The 22,946-nt window shown below is 43.0% G+C and overlaps 1 protein-coding gene across 3 annotated transcripts; it reads right to left on the reverse strand.

Annotated features, from left to right (window-relative positions):
• Positions 1 to 60: 60 nt before the first annotated feature.
• LOC125542985 lies at positions 61 to 22,585 on the reverse strand. 3 transcript variants are annotated; one of them, XM_048706229.1, is made up of 27 exons: positions 22,227 to 22,585; positions 21,393 to 21,589; positions 19,353 to 21,290; positions 18,610 to 18,685; positions 17,760 to 17,882; positions 16,640 to 16,710; positions 16,435 to 16,541; positions 15,648 to 16,133; positions 15,398 to 15,583; positions 14,950 to 15,243; positions 13,871 to 14,518; positions 12,783 to 13,179; positions 12,542 to 12,684; positions 11,691 to 11,861; positions 11,105 to 11,302; positions 10,055 to 10,615; positions 9,916 to 9,975; positions 9,513 to 9,832; positions 8,975 to 9,407; positions 8,433 to 8,894; positions 8,212 to 8,328; positions 7,993 to 8,114; positions 7,164 to 7,917; positions 3,446 to 3,700; positions 3,182 to 3,364; positions 1,643 to 1,981; positions 61 to 1,065 (listed from the first exon to the last, which is right to left on the reverse strand). In XM_048706229.1, exons 2-27 carry the CDS (start codon positions 21,538 to 21,540, stop codon positions 313 to 315), a joined length of 9,345 nt encoding a protein of 3,114 aa, XP_048562186.1. In that variant the 5' UTR covers positions 21,541 to 21,589; positions 22,227 to 22,585; the 3' UTR covers positions 61 to 312. The 3 variants fall into 3 exon arrangements, with proteins under 3 accessions (XP_048562186.1, XP_048562187.1, XP_048562188.1); XM_048706230.1 differs by lacking the exons at positions 18,610 to 18,685; positions 19,353 to 21,290; positions 21,393 to 21,589; positions 22,227 to 22,585 and having other exon boundaries at positions 16,640 to 16,721; XM_048706231.1 differs by lacking the exons at positions 16,435 to 16,541; positions 16,640 to 16,710; positions 17,760 to 17,882; ... (2 more) ...; positions 21,393 to 21,589; positions 22,227 to 22,585 and adding an exon at positions 16,234 to 16,253.
• Between the last annotated feature and the right edge of the window lie 361 nt (positions 22,586 to 22,946).

Genomic DNA, 22,946 nt, shown 5'->3' on the forward strand with positions numbered 1-22,946 from the left:
AATGTAGCATACATTACAAACATCGTCTGTCCATGGATGGAGAAACGGCGTCACCAGCCATGCCAGGAAAATCGTCTCTGCCGAATAGGCTGCAAAATTGACTTCCAATTGGCGGTGTGTCCAACCTATAGGCTCAAAATGCTTTATATACAAACCGGAAGCCCCAGTGGCCCCATCCACGTCACAGAATTCAGAGGAAGAGGGAAAATGGTTGCCGGGCGACTGGGCCAAAGAAAGCATGAAACATTTGCCGTTGTGCTATACACTCCTGTAAGATTTATCCACCTTTTGGAGACAAAAAGAAGAGATGATTTACATGAGAGGGAGGTATGCACCCCCATGGCCCTTCCTCAGTATCAGCGGCCCAGCGTTCTCAGGGACCTTGTCCAGAACCGCATTGCAGCCCTCAAGGACATCGCTGAACCCAGTTGCCAGAGTTGCCAACTGCAGCCTCAGCCTCATATCCCTTGTTCGACGCAGCAGACTCCTGAATGATCTGCCGAGATGCTTTCCCCACTCAGCAGGCAAGCCTCCAGGTGAAAGCCAGACTGAGAAGTGCGACTGGTCGCCCCTGGCTGCAACCTCGGCCCGGTAAAATCTCGCAAGCTCCACGAGCATTGGTGGGTGCAGGGGCAGAACTAGTACAAATTCAGCCACAAATAGCTCGATGAGGTCAGGTTTCAGCATCTGGTTCCAGAAGACTGGGGCCCATTCCATTGGCTGATTTATGCTGTATGCTTCGGCAACAATGAGGGCCTCCTGGAACCTAGATTGATCCACAAAAATCCGGCGTGCGTTGGTTTCTGTAAGACCAATCCATACAAGATCAGGTATTCGGATCTGAAGAGATAGGAGAGAAGCACGAGCGCAAGCACGATGTGTCCTTTGGCCAGCGTCAATTGTTGAAAGAATCTCAGCAGTCTGTACAAGGTTATGCATAGCCTTAAGGAGCTCATCATTCCGTCGTTCCTTATCATGCCGATCTAACCAGCTTTCCATGTACTGCTCTGCACGCGACTCAAGGAGGGAAGCCGCCTCATGTTTCATGTCGAAGTGCTTGTATACCTGCATCAGACACATATGTTGAAGGGGGCATAACGAAACAGCAGAAAGACTTATCTTGTAATGACGACAGCCAAGTTGTAAGGAAACACCGCAAGTATGATGGAAACCAAAATCACAAATTCTTGTATATTTTTTGTTCTTCATGTAGTTGCACAGATGGTTCTGGCCCCCAAACAAGCTACTACTGCTCAGTACATTTCTGTTCCATACTAATTAAAAACTGGCATGGCATGCTGCTAATCAACAGATTTCATTTCCGCCTCGTACTAATGAGAAGCTGCCATGATAGGCTGCTAATCAACAGATTTTATGCTTCAGCAAAGCAATAGATCTAGATCCTGAAAAAGGGTTTGCTCAACATTTGTATATATTGGGTTAACTTTCTTATGTTCGATTTTCCATCTATTCTTTACAAAATAATTAACACAAAACACAATGATACCCAGAAGTGTTTATGTGGTTAACAAAGTTTTTTTTACGGAATGTGCTAAACATGTCTTTGCACCTAAATCTACTCCCATTCTACATTTACAGAGAGAGAGAGAGAGAGAGAGAGAGAGAGAGAGAGGACATATACCAGAGACAGAGCCTCATCATCATTTGGGTTGAAATGTTTCAGTGAAGTAATAACAGCCAACCTAAACCCTCGAACTGATGCAGGTGCCACTGTGGCTGTGTCAGTGGAAGAATACTTTTGAAGTAGCAACTCCAATTGGCCATTTTCTATAAGGATGGAAAGGATGAAGCTCAAGGAGTGAAAATTGCTCACTCCAGTTATCAAGCGAGCTAAGCAAGAAAAATCCCCCTCTGAAACATATGAATCCACTCTGTTGGCTGCAAATGTGACGAGAACATCCACACCATCAAGACAAGAAGATGACATGTAGAAGTGATGTGACAGTATAAGGAGTTCAACCTGCAACAACATTTGGCATGGACTTAGAGACGGTAAAGAACAGCAAGAAATCAGCAAATTCTCAAACCAAACCTGAACATTAAAAATACTGAAATAAATACAATGCACAGCTCATATAAAAGGTATAGCTTGACACTGCAAATGCCATTTGAATAAGGTTCTTCATTTCCAACATATTAGCTCAATCACGAGAGAATGGGTACAGACAAAGCTTAGAAAACCACCGGTTACCGGCCCAGAAACCAGAACTGGACGGTTGCAGTTTTTCTGACACCCAGTCCCAGTCTTCAAAGCCCTAGCTCACCGCTTAAACCTCATCATCTCTAATCTTTAACTACAAATGTTCAAAAAATGGCACGAAAGCAGAACACCATTAGATGGCAGAAACCACATTCCAGTTTCATCTCCACATCACTCCACAACACAAACACCATCATCCAGCAGACACACCTCCTTCACTTGTCTCTGTGCCCCATCCCCGTCAAAGTTGCAGGCACCAGCAGCACTCACCAGCCTGTCTGGCTGCATTATCAGTACCTCAATGCCCTCCAACACATCTGCCTGGTGTTGGCAGCTCAACACCCCACTGCCAAACTACCTCCCATATACAACTCATTGTCACACACACATACAGTTAGCATTGTTCGCCAGCCCCACCAGACTATCCTAACACCCAAGATGCTGGAGGACAGGTTAACCATGAAAAACCTCGGTGTGCACCCCCCAGTGTAGCTGACATACCATCTCCACACATCACTCTGTTACATCACCTCTCTAGGCCAGTAACCGCCAGTCCAGGGGATGGAAGGAATGCTTGCAAAGTTTGAATCTTCTATATCTAAATAGCCATAACCCCCACTAATCTATTTCTCTCAACATGCAAGCATGCCACCTCAGCACGCAACATGCATAGGAAAAGACCCACTTTAACATGCAACTATGCATAGGAAAAACCACACGTCAACATGCATGATAATTTTCAATCAATTATGCTATTTACATTTAATAAAAACTTTACAAATACACAATAATCAAACACAATAAATCATATGTATTCTTAGTTTTAGTTTTCAAATTATTACTCTAAATATTCATGTTCCATACAACCAAATCTTAATGAACTATATTGCAAAACATTCCCGCAACAACATGCGGGGTATCATCTAGTAAACTAAAAAACTGAAACCAGATCACACAAACCTCACAAGCATGCGGTACTTCATGCCCAGTCATTACCAAACGCATTAAAGCGTGGCCAATTTCTGGTTCTGATGGGCATAGTTTTGCCCACTTCAAGAAGTCACTTGATCTCCACAATAGTGGTGCAGGGCCTTCTTCTTTTTGGGAGTCCAGATAACCTCCACGATGTGCAGCTAAAAGCCCCTGCAATTATTGGACGTATCAGTCAAGATATCTAACATAATACATGTTTTCCTCACCAAAAACAAAGTGCACTGAGCAGACCTTCAGAAAGGAATCAGCAAGAATTCTTGCAATGCTAGATGCAGGCATAATGTGTGTCTCCACCAGAAATTTAGCTTCATCAAAAGAATCCTGAGCTTTCAGTGAAAGCAACTGCAGAAGTTCAATTGGCTGTTTCTCAAATGCTTCAGAAAATGGGAGTCCCAGTATTTTTGCAGTTTGCACAACCGCTATTATTCTCCTAATAAGAGCCCGTCCGCGCCCCTCGCCACATTTGACGGCTAATTTCTCCATAGCCTGAGATGAAATAACATTCTGATTGGTGGGTTGTACACTACTAGTCAACATATACCAACAAAAATTATCATACAAAAATAGCGAATCTGACATTACAACTATGGACCAAAGCAATGGCTAATATTGACCGGATCCTAGGTGTTATGTCCGGCCTGTCATATGGAAGGCCCACCGGGCAATCTTAGCCCACAAGTTATCTTAGGTTAATTCGTGTGCAAGTTATCTAGGTTATAAATATAAGTTGTAAGACTCTTTTCAGATCAAGCAATAAGAAGAATATTATCTCCTATTGCCCGGCTCCCTGAGGAGCCGAAAACCCTAGCCGCCAACAGCCCTAGCCGCCGCCGCCCTTCTCCTAGCTCGCGACGGCGCCCAGCCGCCGGCGCGCCCGTTCCTCGCCACGGCCCCCTCCATCCTTGCCTTACCACCTACGCCCTAGACCTGGTAAAGTACTTGATCCTACCAATTTGGTATCCAGAGACACCAGACCGATCATGTCCCAATCTCCATCACCGCCGCCGCTACCATCCACCTCCACCCCGCTCTCGCTGCCGCCGGCCACTTCCACCGCGATGGCGGAGATCGCATCCGGCACCACCATCACCACCGCACCCATCACCATCGCGGCAGACCCGCCTCCACTCCTCTCGCCAGAGGAGGTGTCGGGCACCCTGCAGGAGCTTGTCCAGGCGGTCAGGGGTATTACCCTCTACCTCGCCGGGAACCAGCCCCCGCCACCCAGCGCCGGCACCACTGCCTACGGGCCGCCGCCGCTACAGTGGCCCGCCCCGGCCTTCCAGGCGCCCTACGGAGGGGCGTCCCAGCCGCCGCTGCTGTTGCCGCACTACTCGGCTGCGGGACAGCCGTGGCCAGCATGGCCGGCCTCCACCGCGCCGCTGGGGGGCCCGCCCCAGCAGCTTCTCCCGGCGCCACCGCCGGCCCCCACGCCGCAGGCGCCGGTGCAGCAGCTCCACCAGGCGCCGCCGCCATCGACAGTACCACCACCCGCGCCTAGGGCTACGGGTCGGCCCCTGCACCAGGTGCAGTTTCCACCGTCACCATCGCCGATCCCCGCTTGGGCGACCGGCTCGTCTCCGGGGCCGGTCTACTCCACGGCGCCGGAACAACCGACGCCCTCCCTGCGGTTTGATCAACCCTCCAGCTCGGCGAACTACACCCCGGCGCTTCCCGACCCAGCATACGCGCCGGCGGCGACTGTGGCCGCCCCCGGGCACGGCGGGCCGACACCCCCTCGCTTCGCCAAACTGGACTTCGCCACCTACGAGGGCACGGAGGACCCCCTCAACTGGCTCAACCAGTGCGAGCAGTTCTTTCCAGGGCAGTGGACGCTCGCTTCGAATCGCACCTGGCTCGCGTCCTATCATCTTCGAGGCGCAGCGCAGACCTGGTACTACGCCCTCGAGCAGGACGAGGGCGGCATGCCACCATGGGAGCGCTTCCGGGAGCTCTGTCTCCTCCGGTTCGGGCCTCCTATCCGCGGGAGCCGACTGGCGGCCCTCGGCCGCTTACCTTTCACATCCACGGTGCAGGACTACGCCGACCGCTTCCAGGCCCTGGCGTGCCACGCGCCGGGCGTCTCCGCAACTCAGCGCGCCGAGTTATTTGTGGGCGGTCTGCCGGACCATATCCGCGTGGACGTGGAACTTCGGGGACCCCAGGATCTCCAGTCGCCCATGTATTACGCCCGCGCGTTCGAGCGCCGCGCGGTGGCCATCCAGCAGGAATCACCGTCCCAGACTGCTGGGTCGCTACCCAAACCGGATTCCGCGCAGGGTCGGCCTGTGCAGGCTTCTGCGGCACCCCTCGCCGCGACCACGGGGCGCCCATTCCGCCGGCTCACCCCAGCTGAGATACTCGAGCTTCGCCGCCAAGGGTTGTGCTTCAACTGCGACGAACCCTACAAGCCCGGCCACGCCTGCCCGCGACTCTTCTACCTGGAGGTGGCAGACTACATTCCGGAGGACGCCGTCGCCGACGACCTGGCCGCCCCAGATGTCGAGAAGGTGTTTGACGCTGGTTGATTACCTCGAAGAGTTCAAGCAAGCGCTTCCCCACCTTACAGCTCGAGGACGAGCTGTTTGTGCAGGCAGGGAGAAGTGTTATGTCCGGCCTGTCATATGGAAGGCCCATCGGGCAATCTTAGCCCACAAGTTATCTTAGGTTAATTCGTGTGCAAGTTATCTAGGTTATAAATATAAGTTGTAAGACTCTTTTCAGATCAAGCAATAAGAAGAATATTATCTCCTATTGCCCGGCTCCCTGAGGAGCCGGAAACCCTAGCCGCCAACAGCCCTAGCCGCCGCCGCCCTTCTCCTAGCTCGCGACGGCGCCCAGCCGCCGGTGCGCCCGTTCCTCGCCAAGGCCCCCTCCATCCTTCCCTTACCACCTACGCCCTAGACCTGGTAAAGTACTTGATCCTACCACTAGGCCTAAGCTACTAGCACTAGATGCCACATTTTTAATTCCACGCCTGGATTAGAGACTTTGTATTCACAAGGATTGTTCAGGCCGACATGTACAAAGTCATGAAGCAACTTAAAAGCAGAATTTTCTTTGTTCAGGCCAATATGTAACATTAATGAGAGCAGTCTGTTTCCAAAACGCAATGAGAACTTTTTTGATGTACCAAGCAACTATGTTGTAAATTCACACCAATATTTAATCTGGACGACAGTTTGCGATATTTATTGACTAGAGAAACAGCACACGGCTGCCAGCTTGCAACTATGTTGTTGGAGAATTATTTGTATACTCTCGACATAAAGATCATTCATTCCCAGCAAACCACAGGCAAATATTTCTAACTCAACTACAACCATAGTGTAATCTTTACTACAAGAAAAAATGGATTGAAAATTGGATGAAAGCTATAGCCTTTTGACCTTATATGTAACTTTTGTGGCAAATTAAACAGTGCAAGCCCAATAAACTAGAGAAAACATATGGTGTTTCTTTCATGCGCATGGCCAGTGTTTTCAGAACACAAATGCTATGTAAAACACTTGCGTCATGTCAGGAGTTCATTCAATGTAAATTATGCCAAAAATAAATTGAAGCTCTCCACCCTAGTCTTTGTTTGTCCATAGTCAGATCAGTGTTTTAAGAATATAAGTAACATACATGTATCATGTCAAGAGTATTCATTCTATCTATGTTAACATTATCATGCAACATGCAAAAAATAAATTGAAGCTCCGCCCCAGAACCCATACACTGGATAGAACACCTGAGCAAATGTAAACATGCATTACATCTATTTTCGTGTTTGACAATACTGCTGTTCTTTGTGCCTTTTTCCAGAAGAGGAAAAATTGCAAGCAGACATATTAAACTGTAATTTAACTTATTATGTTTAACTAATGTAAATAATAATTGTTGACATAAGATGGTCATTGTGTTAACAGAAACTTCTGGCAAAATGAATGCAACAGTATAACCAAACCTGTGATGGATCAATCATATTGCTGCCACTTGCAATCTGGAGAGATTGAAGTATTGAAAGGGCTTCTGTGTCGAAGGATAATAAATTGATCTCTCCATCACCACCGTCATTTGCAACTCTTAACGCAACATCAACAAGGACAAGTTCTTCAGGAACATATGATGGAGATAACTTTTGTTGGAGTTGCTTAGCTGCAGTTATTTGCCCAAATTCTAATAAGGAGAGCACAGCCTTCTCCATATCTGCAGGCCTGACATGTTGCTCCCAACCAGACAGAGACGCTTCCATCTTTGCAAATTCCTCTTCAGATAGTAAATTTCTTGCTTGTTCTCCAATCTTAGAACGAAAGAAAACTTTAGAATTATCATCAGAATCATTGGTGCTACTTTCAACATTATCAGTGACACCTCGTCTAAGTGGTAGATTTGTTTTGCCCCTTCGCTTTGCTCTTGCATTATTTGTTGTTGTTGTTGCTTCACTGTTATATTCAAAGAGATGCAAATGTTGATGGTTTGATAAGTTATTGTCCCTCATACCATTTCTTTCTGCAGCTTTCATGCTTGGCAAACTCATACTACTGTCTATTTTTGTGATGACATCAGCAGTCTGTTCTATAATACTGGTACTGTTTCCAATAGCTAGACTCTGAGAAACAACAGAAGATTCGCCATCAGCCTTAGAGTGAGTCTCTGACTCGACTGCCAGGAGCCAAACCCTAGTCTCAATTTCCCGGAGAAGATGAAGAGGATATACCCTGCAAAAAATGTATATATCGGTAAGAAGAAGATACGAATGAGCATACATCAATATAGATTACAAGGGATCTTACGGAGAGGATTTAGTAATAGTTCCAGTAAGCCACTGTAAAGATAGCAGAAGTATTTCATGAAGCTCTCGTGCTGGTATCTCTTTCCCTAATGCTTCAGCATGCTTAAGGAAAAATAATCCAGCCTGCACACATAATTGAATGGGCATTACCATCACACGGAATTTACAGGGATAAGAGATCACATATGCATTTCACTGATTCAATCATCAAATACGGTACCTGTAAAGGTGGCAAAGAATATCTCATGAAAAGCGACTGACAGTGGCCCCACAAAGCTGCACGTTCTTGTGGAATATCCCAGAGAAACTCCTTCCATTCGGCAACCATAGCTTCTGCCTGAGACAATGGACAGATGTATATCAGAATAAATCATAAGATATTAGTGAGTAGATATTAAATTATGAGCCATAGAGAAACTTAAGGATAAAAAGTTACAAAACCTGTGATTCCGTCACATGATCAAAAGTAGATTCCCAAGCTATGCCACTCGACTCCAGTTGCCTTGCCCAAGTACGAGCGTCCTCCCATCGTCCATCCTTCTCTAATGCTGCCAGGAGAGAAGCATCATCCATGGAATCGTTCCACTTGTAGATATCACCATCTTTGCATAAGGACGGTTCAGCCAGATTGATTTTCCAATAACTGCGGCCGAAGTAAGCTGACGAAGAACCACCATCTGCAAAATCAACCGCTGCAAGGAGCTGTAGCAAACACCTCTTCTCATAAAGTGATGGACAGGTTGAGAGTACTGCATCTGCGGCTTTTACAGCTGTAGCAACTACCCATCCTGTTATTGATGATGCTTCTTTGAATGAGTTTGATTGAGAGGCTTCATCTTTTATCCTTGCTGAAAATGATGTCAAATGTGCAGAAGCCTCGGACAAGCGCATTTGACAAAATGCCTTCAAGGTAACACAAACAAAATGCTCATGTTAGTTGGTATACAACTAGCAAAATATATAAATGGCCTGTTTCTACTAACCTGAAGAGAACGAATGAAGGGGAGAAGGGAGCAGGATGGCAGAAACAAGTCAAAGGATCGAAGTAACGGTAGGAACAGCTGTTGTTCACACAGCACTGCTACTATACTTGATAAAGATGCAAGCCTCTCATCAATATCAACTGGAATATCAGTCTCTTCAGAGGTGGGCTTTCTTCTTTCCTGATGAGCATCAATATCGGAAGGATTGGAAGTTGCAGTACCATTTGGCCCACTTGCGATGTCCAGCGAAAAACCTGATTTGAAGCTATCTGGAGAGGCCTCCAAGAACCGTCTCCGCTTTGGATTCTTCCTGTTGTAACGATATTCAACATTCCTACTCACGCTTGGCAATTTATTTGTGACCTCAACAGCAGATCCAACATTCTTAGCTACTTTAGAGGAAATACCGTCCACCTTGATTAAGGACAACTCCCTGAAGACAAGAAATAGATGCCAACACAACAAAATTACACAACAAGAGCAATGAATCTTGCAAAATGTCGCATGCATCAAACCCCTACAATGCTCAATGAATTACCTTGCAGCTGTAATCTCAAGCCAAAAGCTTAAGCATGAGAGAAGAGTTACATCTGGAAAGCATGAAGCAATCAACGCCAATAAAGACCACTGCATTTGTTTCGCTTTATTCAGAAGTGCCTCCCCGGGGTTCTTTTGCCTTTCACAAACAGCAAGTATGCAGAAAAGTTCCATGGGGTCGTCGCCATCAACAGACAAGAGAGATGGATCCCTACTACCTGAGGGTACATTGCTAGACGATTTCCTTCTATTTGATAACGTGTTTTTCAGAACTGTTAGTATATGAGTCCTCAATCTTGAGTCCTTTATCTCTTTGGAAGCCTGAACACAATGCCAGGGAGAAGAGATGAGAATAGTGTTTTGTCAATCAACAAAACGCTTACTATTTATGATTAAAAAAATACCACTCCGATAACAACTTCAATTGGAAAACCAGCTCTCTGGGCTTCTGTTAGAAAACCAACCTGCCAAAAGCATGATCATCAGTGGGAGGACTTAAAATAAATAGCATACCCACAAGACAAATAAAAAATGTGTCAGTACCCAATCATTGTCATTGGCCAGTAAAGCCAGATATTTTGTACTTAATGGGAGATGGTGCGCCAGACAGAATTCTGTAACCAAATTCCAATGTTGGCTGGCTTCATTTTGCTGCGACCGGTAAAGAGATGCATCACCAATGCCACTCAAGAGCCAAAATCCACAGGTTCTACCTTCGTCTAATAATGGCAAACTTGCTCGTTCCAGGTGCTCCAGTATAGCAATAAGAGGCTGTGATGGTTGTTCCCTTTTGGGACCCCTAGAGGTTTGCTTCTGCTCTAAAATCTGAAGATGATCAGACTGGACATAATCTTCAGCTAATGCTCGAGCAAGAGCAGGAGCAATATCAGCCCCATGGGAGAGCACATGTAACCCGGAGCTCCTTGGTGAAGATAGCTCACTTTGTTTATTTTGTTGAGCCAAGTTATAGTAGGAAGAGATGCGCTGAAGAGCAGCAATATCTAGGCGGAGCATGTTAGCACACATGCCACATAGTTCCAACAGGAATGTGCAGGAAGCAACCAGTGTGGAGTCCTCGAAGTTTGTGATAGCTAGTGGAGCCACCTGGAGAAATGATAACATATTGCAGCACACCCAAGAAAAAAGCATTAGAATTTTCAATAGAAACTGAAAAAATTATTTCCAAATTAACAAATAGTATATGGAACTTCTTCCCGAAGCTTATGTTGATTATATGTTCTGCCATTTAGGCATTCAGCATTCTTGTAAATGGTATCAAAAGATAAAACTGGGACAAAAATAAACTTTGGCATATCATATCCAGGAAAAGATTTGGAATATCGCCACCTCTAAGTGACCAATGGGTACTATCTGTATAAAGTAGCTCTTGATTATATGCCCATCTCTACCTTCACTAGAAGTCCAAACTCTCCAATATTTATTCATCTTAGTGATCAGAATAACAAAAACTGAATGATGATGATAACTAGTCTATTCGAAGAGTAAGTTTTTCAATCAGAGTGTAAAGTTTTGATGGATACTGGTATAACTAGTTGTTCGAGAGAAAAAAACAAGTCAGAAACATGAACATACCGATAGAAGAACTGATCGTTCAGTTTGACTTAAAGGGGCTAGGATCAGTTGTACATCTGCTTGAACATCAGACTGTGTGGAGATCACTTGGCGCGCATTTGCTGATTTTAATTGTGAAGCTCTTTTACCAAGAAGATGCCTGAAAGCTGCTAGTGCTCGGCCACGGTGCAAATGATGCTCCACCCTCAAGTCTTTCTCCTGAAGGGAGGAGTTAACTAATAATGAAATTACTGCTTTGGAAATAAACACTATAATACGGTGAGAGAACACAAACAAGACTGGGGGCGATAACCCTAAGTTCAGAATATTACATGCAGTGTGGATTTAAGAAATAGTATATGCTAGTGGTGGGCTTATGTTATATGGATAAGCATCCTCCGCACTAGCTCTTGCCGGGATCAAGTATGTATATCTCCTATTCTTGACCAGTGTCCAAGTATGAGCACTAGCATACATTCAACATGACAAAACAAAATTCTGTTGTTCTAAATAGAGAAGTAACATGGCGCAAAAGTGATGCAAGAAAGAAAACAAAGAATCTGTTCTCAATAATGTATTAAGTACATTAGTACAAGATAGAGTGTACCTCGAGGGAAGAATATAGTTCTTCTTCAACACTTTTTTGAATGGATGCTTCTAAGGACAACGCATTGGTTTCACTATATCCAGTGGTATTGTATATGTAGTCAGTGACACCATGAGTAAATAACTCCTCAGATGACGGTGCACTCGATAGCAGTTGCATCCCAAAAGGGCCCTGATCACAGATTGTGGTCAATTATATAAAATAGAATTATCCTGCTATCAATGCTGCTGGAAGATCAAGATTTACATGTACACAAAATATATATATATATGAGGGAAGTAAGTTTGGCATCTCAAAGACGCTTACTGCTTTTAAGTTAGCCTTGCATGTCTCGAATCTTATAGTGCTTTCCTTCATGGTAACCGATAATCACACACTCTATTAAACTAACATTTTTCTAATACATAATTAGAGTACACTGGTATAGAAGTTATCTTTTTAAAAGAGACGATGTTATAGAAGAGACTGAAAGGGGGCTAAGAGCTTAAGACACATTTGCCAAACAGCTTATGTTGTTGACTTTGGTCCACTGCCCTTGGGCAATTAGGCGTAAATTGGAACACAAAAACAGTGCAGTTTTGGTAACATTCTTGAAAGAGTGATTACTGTTTTAAATACTTCCATAGAGAAAAACTAAGATACTGAGAGAAAACACAACTGATCCACCAGAAGTGCTTTGGAACATCCGAAAAGATTTGTTCCAGAAGGAAAGGAACAATTCGCATGTACTTGTGTCATAAGAACATAAAGTCAACTAATGTCATATGGGGTAGAACTAAATGCTTAATGATACCAATGCTGGAATTCAGAAATGTTAGCTGCAAGATGCTATCCAAAAAGCAGAAATAAACCTGTTCAAATAGTTGGATTAATCTTCTAATAGACTTTGGAAACCAACACGGGAGCATTTGCAACAATGAAGTGTCTCCTCCAGCAGAGGAAAAAATGCTATAGCGCCAGCACAAGTAATCTGACATTGCGGATTTTCCAGAAACTGAAAAAGAAATTGAATTTATTCTGTTTTATTAAGAAAGGACATAGTGAGTAGTTGGCTTCAAAACTAATAAGGGAAAAGAGTTGTATTTTGATTACCATTAGTTGGAGAATAATTTAGACAGCCATACCCATCTTGCCCAAAACAGGTGGAACGAAGTGTCTTCCATAGGGTTGGAAATTGCTGGAGACAATGACCTAGGTTCTCTAATGTGCACTGAGAAGACAATCCACGATTTCTGTTCACACTGCCAGTGCATATGGACTTTTGAATTGGTGGTGAAGCATACATTAAGGTAGCTAGTGCAGACATTTCCCCAATCCGTTCAGCCATATCATCAACAGTATATAATATCTCATCTATCTCAATTGCAGTTAGATTGCCATGATTAACCATTTTCTGTGACAGATTCCAACGGGCGTTAGAAAAGGATGCCTCATACTCATAACCTTTGACTCTGGAGAAGAGTAACCATTGTGCCCACTTGCAATCACCCTGAGAAATTTCATGACATAATAACAAAGTCAGAATAATTTTTTGTTAAACTGGGAAAAGGTCGAGCAGCTTAATCTTATATCTATAACATAAGGCAGTATTATAAGTACTTTGTCTACCACTACTGTACATAGTATCAGCAAACAGACAAAGCCGGGTCGGCCAATAATAGTTTGTATTACCACCATACTAGCTCGTCTAGAAGATACTGGGTATGGAAGTGTTAATGTGCAGGGTAGCAAGTATGACAAAAAATTAATTGGTCCTCTATTAGACAGAGCAAGTTTGCAGACAGAAGGGGCAACTGGTCACTTGCCAGGAAACCAGAAAAAAACAGGTGAGAAGCATGCATATGCAGATTCTCACTGAAATGGAATGTTTGGCAACTTGAACTTCAGGTATTTTCCAAAGAATAATGTAAAACCAATTACTTGCATGCAGGAATCATGGAAAATTTGAACAGGAGCAAACCCGCCATACTTATCATAAAAACTTGACTCCACATAAACACTAATCATGTAACAGCCAAATTACCAAGTGCGTATCCTAACAAAAGAAATAAGTTTATTTGACACAACCAGCTGATTCCACTGCTAGGGGTCATTAAATTAGCAAGTTTGGTAGGTTTAAATCAGAGCTGAGCACAAAGAACTCCAAATATCATAAACTAAAGGGATGCAGTATGACTTACTGCGGCTTCTTTGAGCAAAGGAATAGAGTCCTCCCCGAGAATCAAATTGCAGTTGTCCAGATAGAGATCGAGTAGGTATGGAGAGTCATATTGCACACAAAAACGGATGACTAGTTTATGCAATGCTCTTTCACAAGCCTGGTGACGTTCATCATCTGGCATCTCTGAAGCAATTAATGGCATAGAAGCTTCTTTCTTGGGGCCTATCTTGGCTGTATTAGTAAGTATGCCAGCTCGAGCAAGTAAAGGTATAATTTCGGTAGTACTTTGCCAGTACTCTTTCATAAAGATGTGTTTCTTTGCCAGTTGTTCCTGCATTAGCATTCTCATCCATGATGTTGATTCATGATTAGACAAGGATCTGAATATTTTGACATGTGGTACTTCCATACAAACAGGCTCTAGCTCCTCTGAGTCGCATATATACATTTTATAATCAGGGACACTGACGTCAGACACAATGCTGTAACCAGCTCGTGAATTGTCCACATTAATGCTAAGTATCCCTTCTAGAAGTACACTGTCAGGAATCATGTCCAAGAGTTTGCAGACTTCCCCCACATCATCATGAGCAACAAAATATTCAAACTGAGATTCCCATGGGAGGTCCGATTGAGCAGAGATATGACAAGGCTGGTCCAGTATTATCTAAAGAACATACAATAAAAAGAATCTTAGGACCATAGTTAAGAAAATAAGTAATACAGACCATAATCCAGAGTTTAGCGCGCTTTATAATCTATTCAACTGGCCAAAAATAATCTTATTCAACTGGCCAAAAATATTGCCATGGCTAATTAAATGGCACATCATAAACATTTTCAATGCAAACAAAAGAACAATGCAAGGAAAACAAATTAGGCAGAATCAGTAGTGTGACAAACTCTTCCATGCTCACTTCATTTTATAGAGAAAAATGCAAAAAACACTTGATTTTATAATTAATAGTAACTAGTAAGAGCTAACAGAACAAGAAAATCCTTTGCACTTTTGTAGATGATGAGCTACAGCACATGGTTATTATCGGAAAGAAGGTGCAATCCCCCAGTTAACAAGTGAAAGGACAAGTCATGACTTACGCGGTCCACAGTTCTTTGATCCCAAGCATCAGACCACACAGCAGCACACACCCAATATCCATCGGAAAGGTTGCTTTGAGAGAACTCCTTTAAATCAGCGTAATCGTTAACGTTCACCCAAGAACCAAGCACAGCTCCATCAACATCACCACATTCAATAGCAGGGTGGTTGCGAATATGGAGAGCAAGCACTGGTTTATCTTCCCCTGGAAGTGTAACAATATTTACAGCATCATGAATAACGTTCTCCCTGCCAAGATATGTGTCCCAGAAGCTGCTGCTTGGGTAAAAACGCTTTTCCACAAAAGAAAAAAAGGTTGATCAGTGCGGAAACAAACAGCGCGCAAACATTTATTTCTTTTTATGTGTTAAAAATGTATAACAGAAACAAAATATATTGTAAGAACAGAATTTTTTCAATTAGCTAAAACAGGATGCAGAAGCAAACCTCAATCAGTGCTAAGGTCTCCAACATCTTCCACTCATTTGATCGCATGTACCCGCGCTGTTTCATCTCCTCGGCTATTTGTAGCCTAAGTGACCTTCTGACAGTACCTTGCATAAGTTGTCTAAGGTCCGACTCTATGTCATCTCCTAGTCTTTCTAGTGTAGCTACTGCCAGTCCACTTTCACCCTGTAAAATTATGTGTTAAGACTTCAGGAAATGATGGGGAGACACATTTTTAAGCTATGGGTACCTTCATTAACAGATCATAAACAATGGATCTTCCTATTTCATGAACTTCGGAGAAAACGTCATCAAAATCATCACCAGAACATGATTCCCTCTGGCGCAACAGTTGAAGCTGAAGAACTGCCAACGGTAGTCGACCAGATTGTAGTGCTTCACCGACTATTGTTTTCAAGTCAAACTTATTCATTTCCCAACGGTTCATCATATCCTTGATATTTCCTTGAGTAACCAGTCTTCCAACTTGAGTGGTTCTTTGATCAGTGTCATTGTCATGAGAAGTAGTAAGGGAGGATTCAACTTGCGTTAATGCTAACAGCCTGTTACTACCAGGAACAAACTCAAATGCAGTAGATGTTGATCCTTGTCTGTCAGGAGCATCTAAACCAGCTGACAGTTCTGGTGAAACACCATCCACTACAACAACTGGGGATGGAGAATCATTTTGTAGTACTTCTTTGCCTATTTTCAGTGAGTTTTTATCATCTCCTTGCTACAAAGAATAACATACCAAATAAGGGTCCATTAGTCTATATCAGTAGGGTCTTCCCTGCTGTTTCCGCAAAATATTGAAGATAAATTCAAGGACAGACCCAGTGCTAGAAGCTCCCACACCAGGTGGGGTCTGGGGAAGGATTATACGAGGCAAGCCTTACACCTGCACAGTGCAATGCAGAGAGGCCGCATCAAACCCAGGACCTCTTGGCACAAGTGAGGAGTACTTCACCACTGCGCCAGGCCTGTCCTTCCATTTGAAGATAGACTAATTGTAAAAAACAGCTATAATTATTTACCATCCGGACTGAATTCTGGTTCTTTGCAGTGATTCGGCCCTGGATACTTCTAATTACTCCCAAAAGGAAAGCCATTTCATGAAGCTTTACTGAATTGGCTGGCATGTCTGGGGAAAAGATAAATGAAAAGGAATAAACTCACAGATAACAAAGTGTGTGGGCACGTGCGTGGACATGTGTGGGTGTGCGGGAGAAGAGATGTAACCTTTCTTTTGCTTAAGTAGCCCATAAGCCTTGATTGTTCTCGTTGCAAAGCGGACTGCTAAAACCATTAACCTGTTTTCACACTGTAAGCTTACAAATTACATGAAGCTAAAAGCTACAAGTATGTAACATATTGCAAGCATGGTCATGGTCAACTCAAAGTATAACTAGTAGAAAGAATATAAGGCACGCCTCCTTGTGGGCATGTTCTAATATGTTCCATTGCGATTTGAAGACATATCAACATCACATTATATTCAGTTGCATGCCACAACATAGATTTCAGTCCATTTGCACTAGATCATCAAATTATTTTTCTTGTATAAGCTTTGCAGGATGACAGAAAATATCAAAACATTTTATGTTACATCTAAATTACTAAACAAAAAAAACTTAAGTGTATACCATTCCAACTTCCACCCCATTTTCTGTACACGCGTTATTCTTGACCATACAATAAGATTGTATCTAATTAAACAGTATATATCTGAAGCATTTCCTGCCTTCCATGGTATTCCACGTGTAAACATTCTTTGACGAGACATATTTAGCACACAATACAATATCACATTTGAGTTACTTTGATTATTTCTATGAAAAAAATAAGGAGAAACATTTTTGTTTCGGTGCAACTAATTTATTCAGCTAAAAAAATGATGAATGTCTCAAAGTTCTGCTAATACTCTGCTTCTGCTCATGAATTTACCTAGTAATATGCAACTCATGTCATTCCCTTGCAGAAGCAGGTGAAGATAATGAAAGATTGAAATGAATCATTCTTCTCGTAGGATTTTAAAATGAACTCAACCCAATACAAATTGGTGCAATGAAGCTTAAGGTTTCGTGTTTGTCTAAATTAGAGAAGAATATATTTATATCATTACTAGGGCACAGGGCAATGAATCCTTAATTTCTTGGGTACCTACCCAGTACTTACTGAGGTCAATATCTAACTGAGTTTTTGTATGTATATTACAACATAAATAGATAGAGAAAAGCATGTTCCCAAGAAAGATTGTTTTTACAGAAGAATCCTAATTTACGAATATGGCTTATAATTTATGATAAATACTCCATCAGAGAAGAAATATACTAATCTTAAAAGAAGAGAAGAAATATACTTGGATGACACTGCAGCCTCATGATCACTTCTTGTGCTACATAATAGCCGATAAACAGATGCCAATAGCAGTTGCAAAACACCTTCTTCTGCAAGATCAACCTCCGCGAGCATATTCAACGATCTAGAAATGATTAATATTAGACAATTGTGCATACTGATCAGTAGAACTGAGAAGAATTCACACACACACAAACACACATGGTAGGTGAGGAATTAACTGAAAACTACATTCAACAAAATGAGACAAGATTCGTAGACAAAAAACATGCTTACAGCGTAAAGCCAGAAGTAAGTATACACATATAAATGCATTGAAACTTGGGAGTTACATGCAACCATCTATTTCCACCTTCGAACTTCGGAATAAACCTAAGAAATTCTTATAAACGGAACCCTTTCATCTAGATATTCAAATTCATTCCTAAAAGATCAAATATTTTATCAGCCTCCAAATACTCCCTCCGTTCCAAAATAGATGACTCAACTTTGTACTAACTTTAGTACATAGTATAAAGTTGGGTCATCTATTTTGGAACGGAGGGAGTAGATCATAAAGGTAGGTAAATATAGATAATTAGTCTTGCCATTCTTGTACGATTCATTTAACTATGGAGATAGTTTCCACTGTATACTGAAATTCTACTTTAAACCAATACTTGGACTCCAAGCAATAGTAATGATCCATCGGAATCGTCGAGAAACATGACCATGAACTACGTTGTGAATGTTCCAACACAAATCTAAGAAAACAAGGGCTTGGAAGTAACTAAGTAAGAGCTATGAAGTTTAAGCTAAACTAATAACAAATGAAAATTAATTTTAGCCCAGAAAATAATTGAGGATCTTACTGCTCCAGATCATTGATATTTGTGTAATGCAATGACAATTGCACCCAGCGCAGCCTAGAGATTTTCATGTCCCATCCTGCCAATGCAATAAATAATATTAGATCACATGATGCTTTTCTCTAAAAATATAATATCTGCACAGAACATCCAAACCATCAGCATCCAGGAGGTCTATCATTCTCAGCAGCCGGACTGTCAAATATTTATACATATATAATTGGGGAAATACACATCCATTGAAAAGGTTAAGAAGATTATTGCTTGTTGGATAGTTGCCATAGAAAGATATATGAGCAAAATGCATTACCATTTCTGTTAATAAATATGCATCATGTTCAGGTAGTGGCCATGCTATTGAAGCTGATCATTGTGACTAACACCAGCACAGTGCACGATTCCAGCAAATGCTGATTGACCAGTCACCTAGATCGGTATTGATTGACATTAACCAGATGAAAAAACTGTATAATGTGCATGCATGGCAGTAACAATCTTGCATATAATGTTTACTGCACAAACATTTTTTAGCTTAAAAGTAGTAGCAAATTTGAGCTATTCTTTCAATCGTGATAAAATGATTGATCACGCCCGCAAAATACGTTTGAGTGGCAGGACACAGCATAGGACAAGCCACTCCATAACTGAAATACTGAACTGGGTTGTTCGAGCTAACCGTAGTGACACTAGCAGAACGACAAACAGGGCGAAAAAATAAAGACAAGGCCAACTGAATAACAACGCACCATTCTCCCAGCAGAGCCTGTCTGCTAATGAAGGTCCTTCATACAACAATGCTTTATCCAAAACCTCTATTTGCCAGGCCTCCAATCTTGTTCGAAGTCTATTTACTGACAACAAATTCAGAGCATTGCATGCACTACCACCAGAAAAACCTGGTTGCCAAAATTGAGTGGCATCGATACGAGATGAAAAAGACGATACAGACACTGATGGAAGGACCACAGAAAGGTTATCCTGCGAAATCAAATACAAATATCCCTGAAAGGAGCAAACAGCAGATTCACCAGCAAAAGAAAAATCCTTCTGATATGGGAGGCTCCTGTCCAGAAAACCAGCATCAATATCTCTCTCGTCAAGTGAACATGAAGCCATAAGCAACTCCGTGTGAATAATTTTAACATGTTTATGTCCCTCTGCATTGCAACTTCTAAAGATCCTTGTCAGTCCAAATGGTGAGAGGCTTATTACATTCTCCTGTGATCTGCATGGAGGAAGGACTACTCTTCGCACATGAGCAGAACCCACCATTGTGGAAGAATAAGTTACCACATCTTTCATTTGTGATGTAGTACTGAAACCACTTGGCCAGCTATCCACTTGATTTTCATTACATTTACAGTATTTTCTTCTTTTCCTAGCTCCGACGACACCAGCATTGTATCTATCTGAAAAATCATATACCATTTTGTCTGGATTAAGTGACCCTTGTCTAATTGGCTGATGACTGCAAAATGTTTGACTCCCGATCTCATGACCAGCAGTTTCCCAGGCAGCAAAATTATTGCCATAATGATTTATAGAAGGTTGGTCAAACTTTTCATGAGCATTGGCTTTGAAATTTAAGATATCGTCAGCATAGAACACATAGACTACCCCAGCCTCATCTACAGCAGCAACAAGTGGAGAATGTGGTGCCAAAACTAACCTCTTGAACATTCTGCCAATGACATTCTCAACACAGGTGCTTTCTCCTACATTTGTTACAGTGGGCAAAGGCATCTCCAGATCTATTCTGCACCAATCAAGAACACTAAACGAGCTGATAGGGTGACCAGTTTTCGCATTCCAAATGGCGACAAAACCCACTGCATTGATGGAGGCAAGAAATATATCTGACAGTTGGAAATCGACCCACTGTGGATTAGGTTCTACATCATCATATGCAGTCTGAAGGTCTACCACAAAGTTCCACTGTATACCCCAATGGTTTAGCTCAAGGATAGCCACCAAAATATTTTTGGCGTTGTGTTGATGGACCTCGCAATTTACAGATTCATTAGGAGTTAACACTAAACCGGTCAAATAACCGGAAGAGCTAGGCAAAACTTTTAAACATTCCCACTGGCAGCTGCATGATGCTTCAGCTACAGGTCCATGACTTGGAAGATCTTCAGGAGATCCACTGTCAGTTTCCGTCCTAGTCTTCATAGCAGAACTGCTTAACCAGAATTTCAGAAAGGACATAGTAATATCATATATGCTAAATGATACCACCTCTGCAGAATGAGGCAATGAAGACTTCAGAGGAAATCTGGCTTGGTATTTTCCATTGCAAACAGCTGCACTGATTGTAGTCAGAAAAGAGCGAAAGCAGTTCCTTGCACCCGACTCGCCATCCTCCGGCACTGAGCACTTGGTAGGAAACCATTCTTTCCACTCCCCATGCAGCTCTTTAGTATCACAATTGACTGTTACTGCACTTTTGTCAGAATGACAAAACGCATGAACTGTGATAGAATCATCACTAGATAAAACAAGAAATTCACTGAAAGCCGGAACCTCAAGTTGACTAGAAGCATCACAGCAGTGTCCCCATGCTAAAGACTTCACCCTGGGAATAGAAGAAAAACACTCAAACACTGGCAAGCTACTATCTGAGAGAGCCATAGGTGATTCAACTTGTGATGGTTGGACATTGACAGTTGACAGAACAAGATCGCCTGGGTTGTAAAATCATAATCAGTAGAAAAAAATAAGAGGAAGGAGATGATGATGATGAGCAGAGGAATATTAGAGCATAAAGGAAAGCAACAAAGCTTCACCATGTTCCGAGAGCAGTCCAAACAGGCTCCTTGTAGGAGAAATGGACGCTTCACAGAATTTTGATAGTTCAAGACAGGGATGCAAGCTTTTCCACTTATATAACTGCAGTACAGTAGGCCCACCCTCCATCTCATAAGATATGGGCATTGTTATTCTGCACCGGTTCACCTGCTAATGGTGGCAGCAAGCAACATCTCTTGCAAAAATAGAAAGAGAGTTAGCCAACATAATACAGAATAGGAAAGCTTCAAGCAAAACATTATAGCTCGCTGCTGCATATATACCAACACTACTCGCTAAATATATAGTAGTTCGCTATTTCAAATAGTCACTAACCTAAACAATCCACTCTGAAAATGGTTGCTCTTTGGAAAATAATACTCTGAAAATGATTGAGCGACCAAAAATTTAACAGGACAATTTGGTCTGAGTTTTTTGTTTTTGTTTTTGTTTAAAAATATCATAACCGAAGCAGAGAATTGCAATAAAACAGGAGCAACGATGAGACAAAAAAATGACTACGATGTGCTAAAATGAAATAGAGAATCGGCTCGAGGTCTGGGGGCAACTAACAGATGTAGCATCCAAAATGACAATCCAGATGATTAGTGGATGGCAAAATAAACTCGACATCAGACTAAAACCAAACCATGGAAGGGGATCAAGTCCCTCGACTTGATTAGTTCACTGACTAACAAAGTTTCAGCAGAGGTGAAATTCGCTACTGTTACGGCGGATCTAGATGATGCGCCGAGCGTGCAGCGGCACACCCCGAAATCGTGAAGGTCGGTGGGATTTTCAACTAATCGCATGGATGAGAACAAGCAGCATACCTCAAACCCCAAATGGCCAGAGACCGGGGCGGGGCGGGGCGGGGCGGGGACAGCAGGGGCGCGATGCCCCGGCGAGGAAGAGCGGGGGAGGCGACTGCGGCGGCCCGCGTGCGAGGCGGGAGGCGTGGAGGGGCGAGATTGAGGCGTCGGCGGTGACGCTGAGGTAGGGCGCGGTGGTAGACCACGGGGGAGACTCCGCGGGGGCGGGGTCGCGCCCGAGGGAGACGCGGCGGGCGAGGGAGCTCACCGCGTGACCCGGCGGTGGTCGTGGCCGCCAATTTCTCGCTGTCTGTCAGCGTCTGTGTCTCTCCGTGCGGGCAGTCGCCCCTCCCCCTCGCTCAGCTTCTTTGGCTTCGTGTTCGTTCGTGCGACGGGACATCGGATGCCAACGCGCGTCCGCACGTGCCGTCACGTGAGGCCGAGCTGGTGCTGATGTTCTGTGGGCCGTTGTCGCCTGTCTCGTTGTCTACTATGGCCTGATTGGGCTACGATATGGTGGCCTGGTTATTTCTCGTTCATTTTTTTCGCTCTTTCTTTTTAAATTTCTATTTTTCTTTTTCCCCACTAGATTTAACTTTTCATATTTTATTGACCTATTTATTTTCTTGCTAACTCATTAATATGCTTGATTTATTTTTATTTATTTTTATTTTAGTTAGATACATGAATGATTTTGTAAGAGATACATGAAAACTACCTTTAGAACACACAAACTTATTT

This window comes from Triticum urartu, chromosome 3 (genome assembly GCF_003073215.2).
Source record: "Triticum urartu cultivar G1812 chromosome 3, Tu2.1, whole genome shotgun sequence".
NCBI classification, from domain to species: domain Eukaryota; kingdom Viridiplantae; phylum Streptophyta; class Magnoliopsida; order Poales; family Poaceae; genus Triticum; species Triticum urartu.

Excerpts from the sequence above, each read along its gene's own strand:
- LOC125542985 (XM_048706229.1), bottom strand. The coding sequence starts at position 21,540 with ATGCCCATATCTTATGAGATGGAGGGTGGGCCTACTGTACTGCAGTTA. Across the intron at positions 7,918-7,992 it reads ACTATTACTAAATCCTCTCC|GGTATATCCTCTTCATCTTC; the intron begins GTAAGATCCCTT and ends CATTTTTTGCAG. Across the intron at positions 1,982-3,181 it reads AAGTACCGCATGCTTGTGAG|GTTGAACTCCTTATACTGTC; the intron begins GTTTGTGTGATC and ends ATGTTGTTGCAG.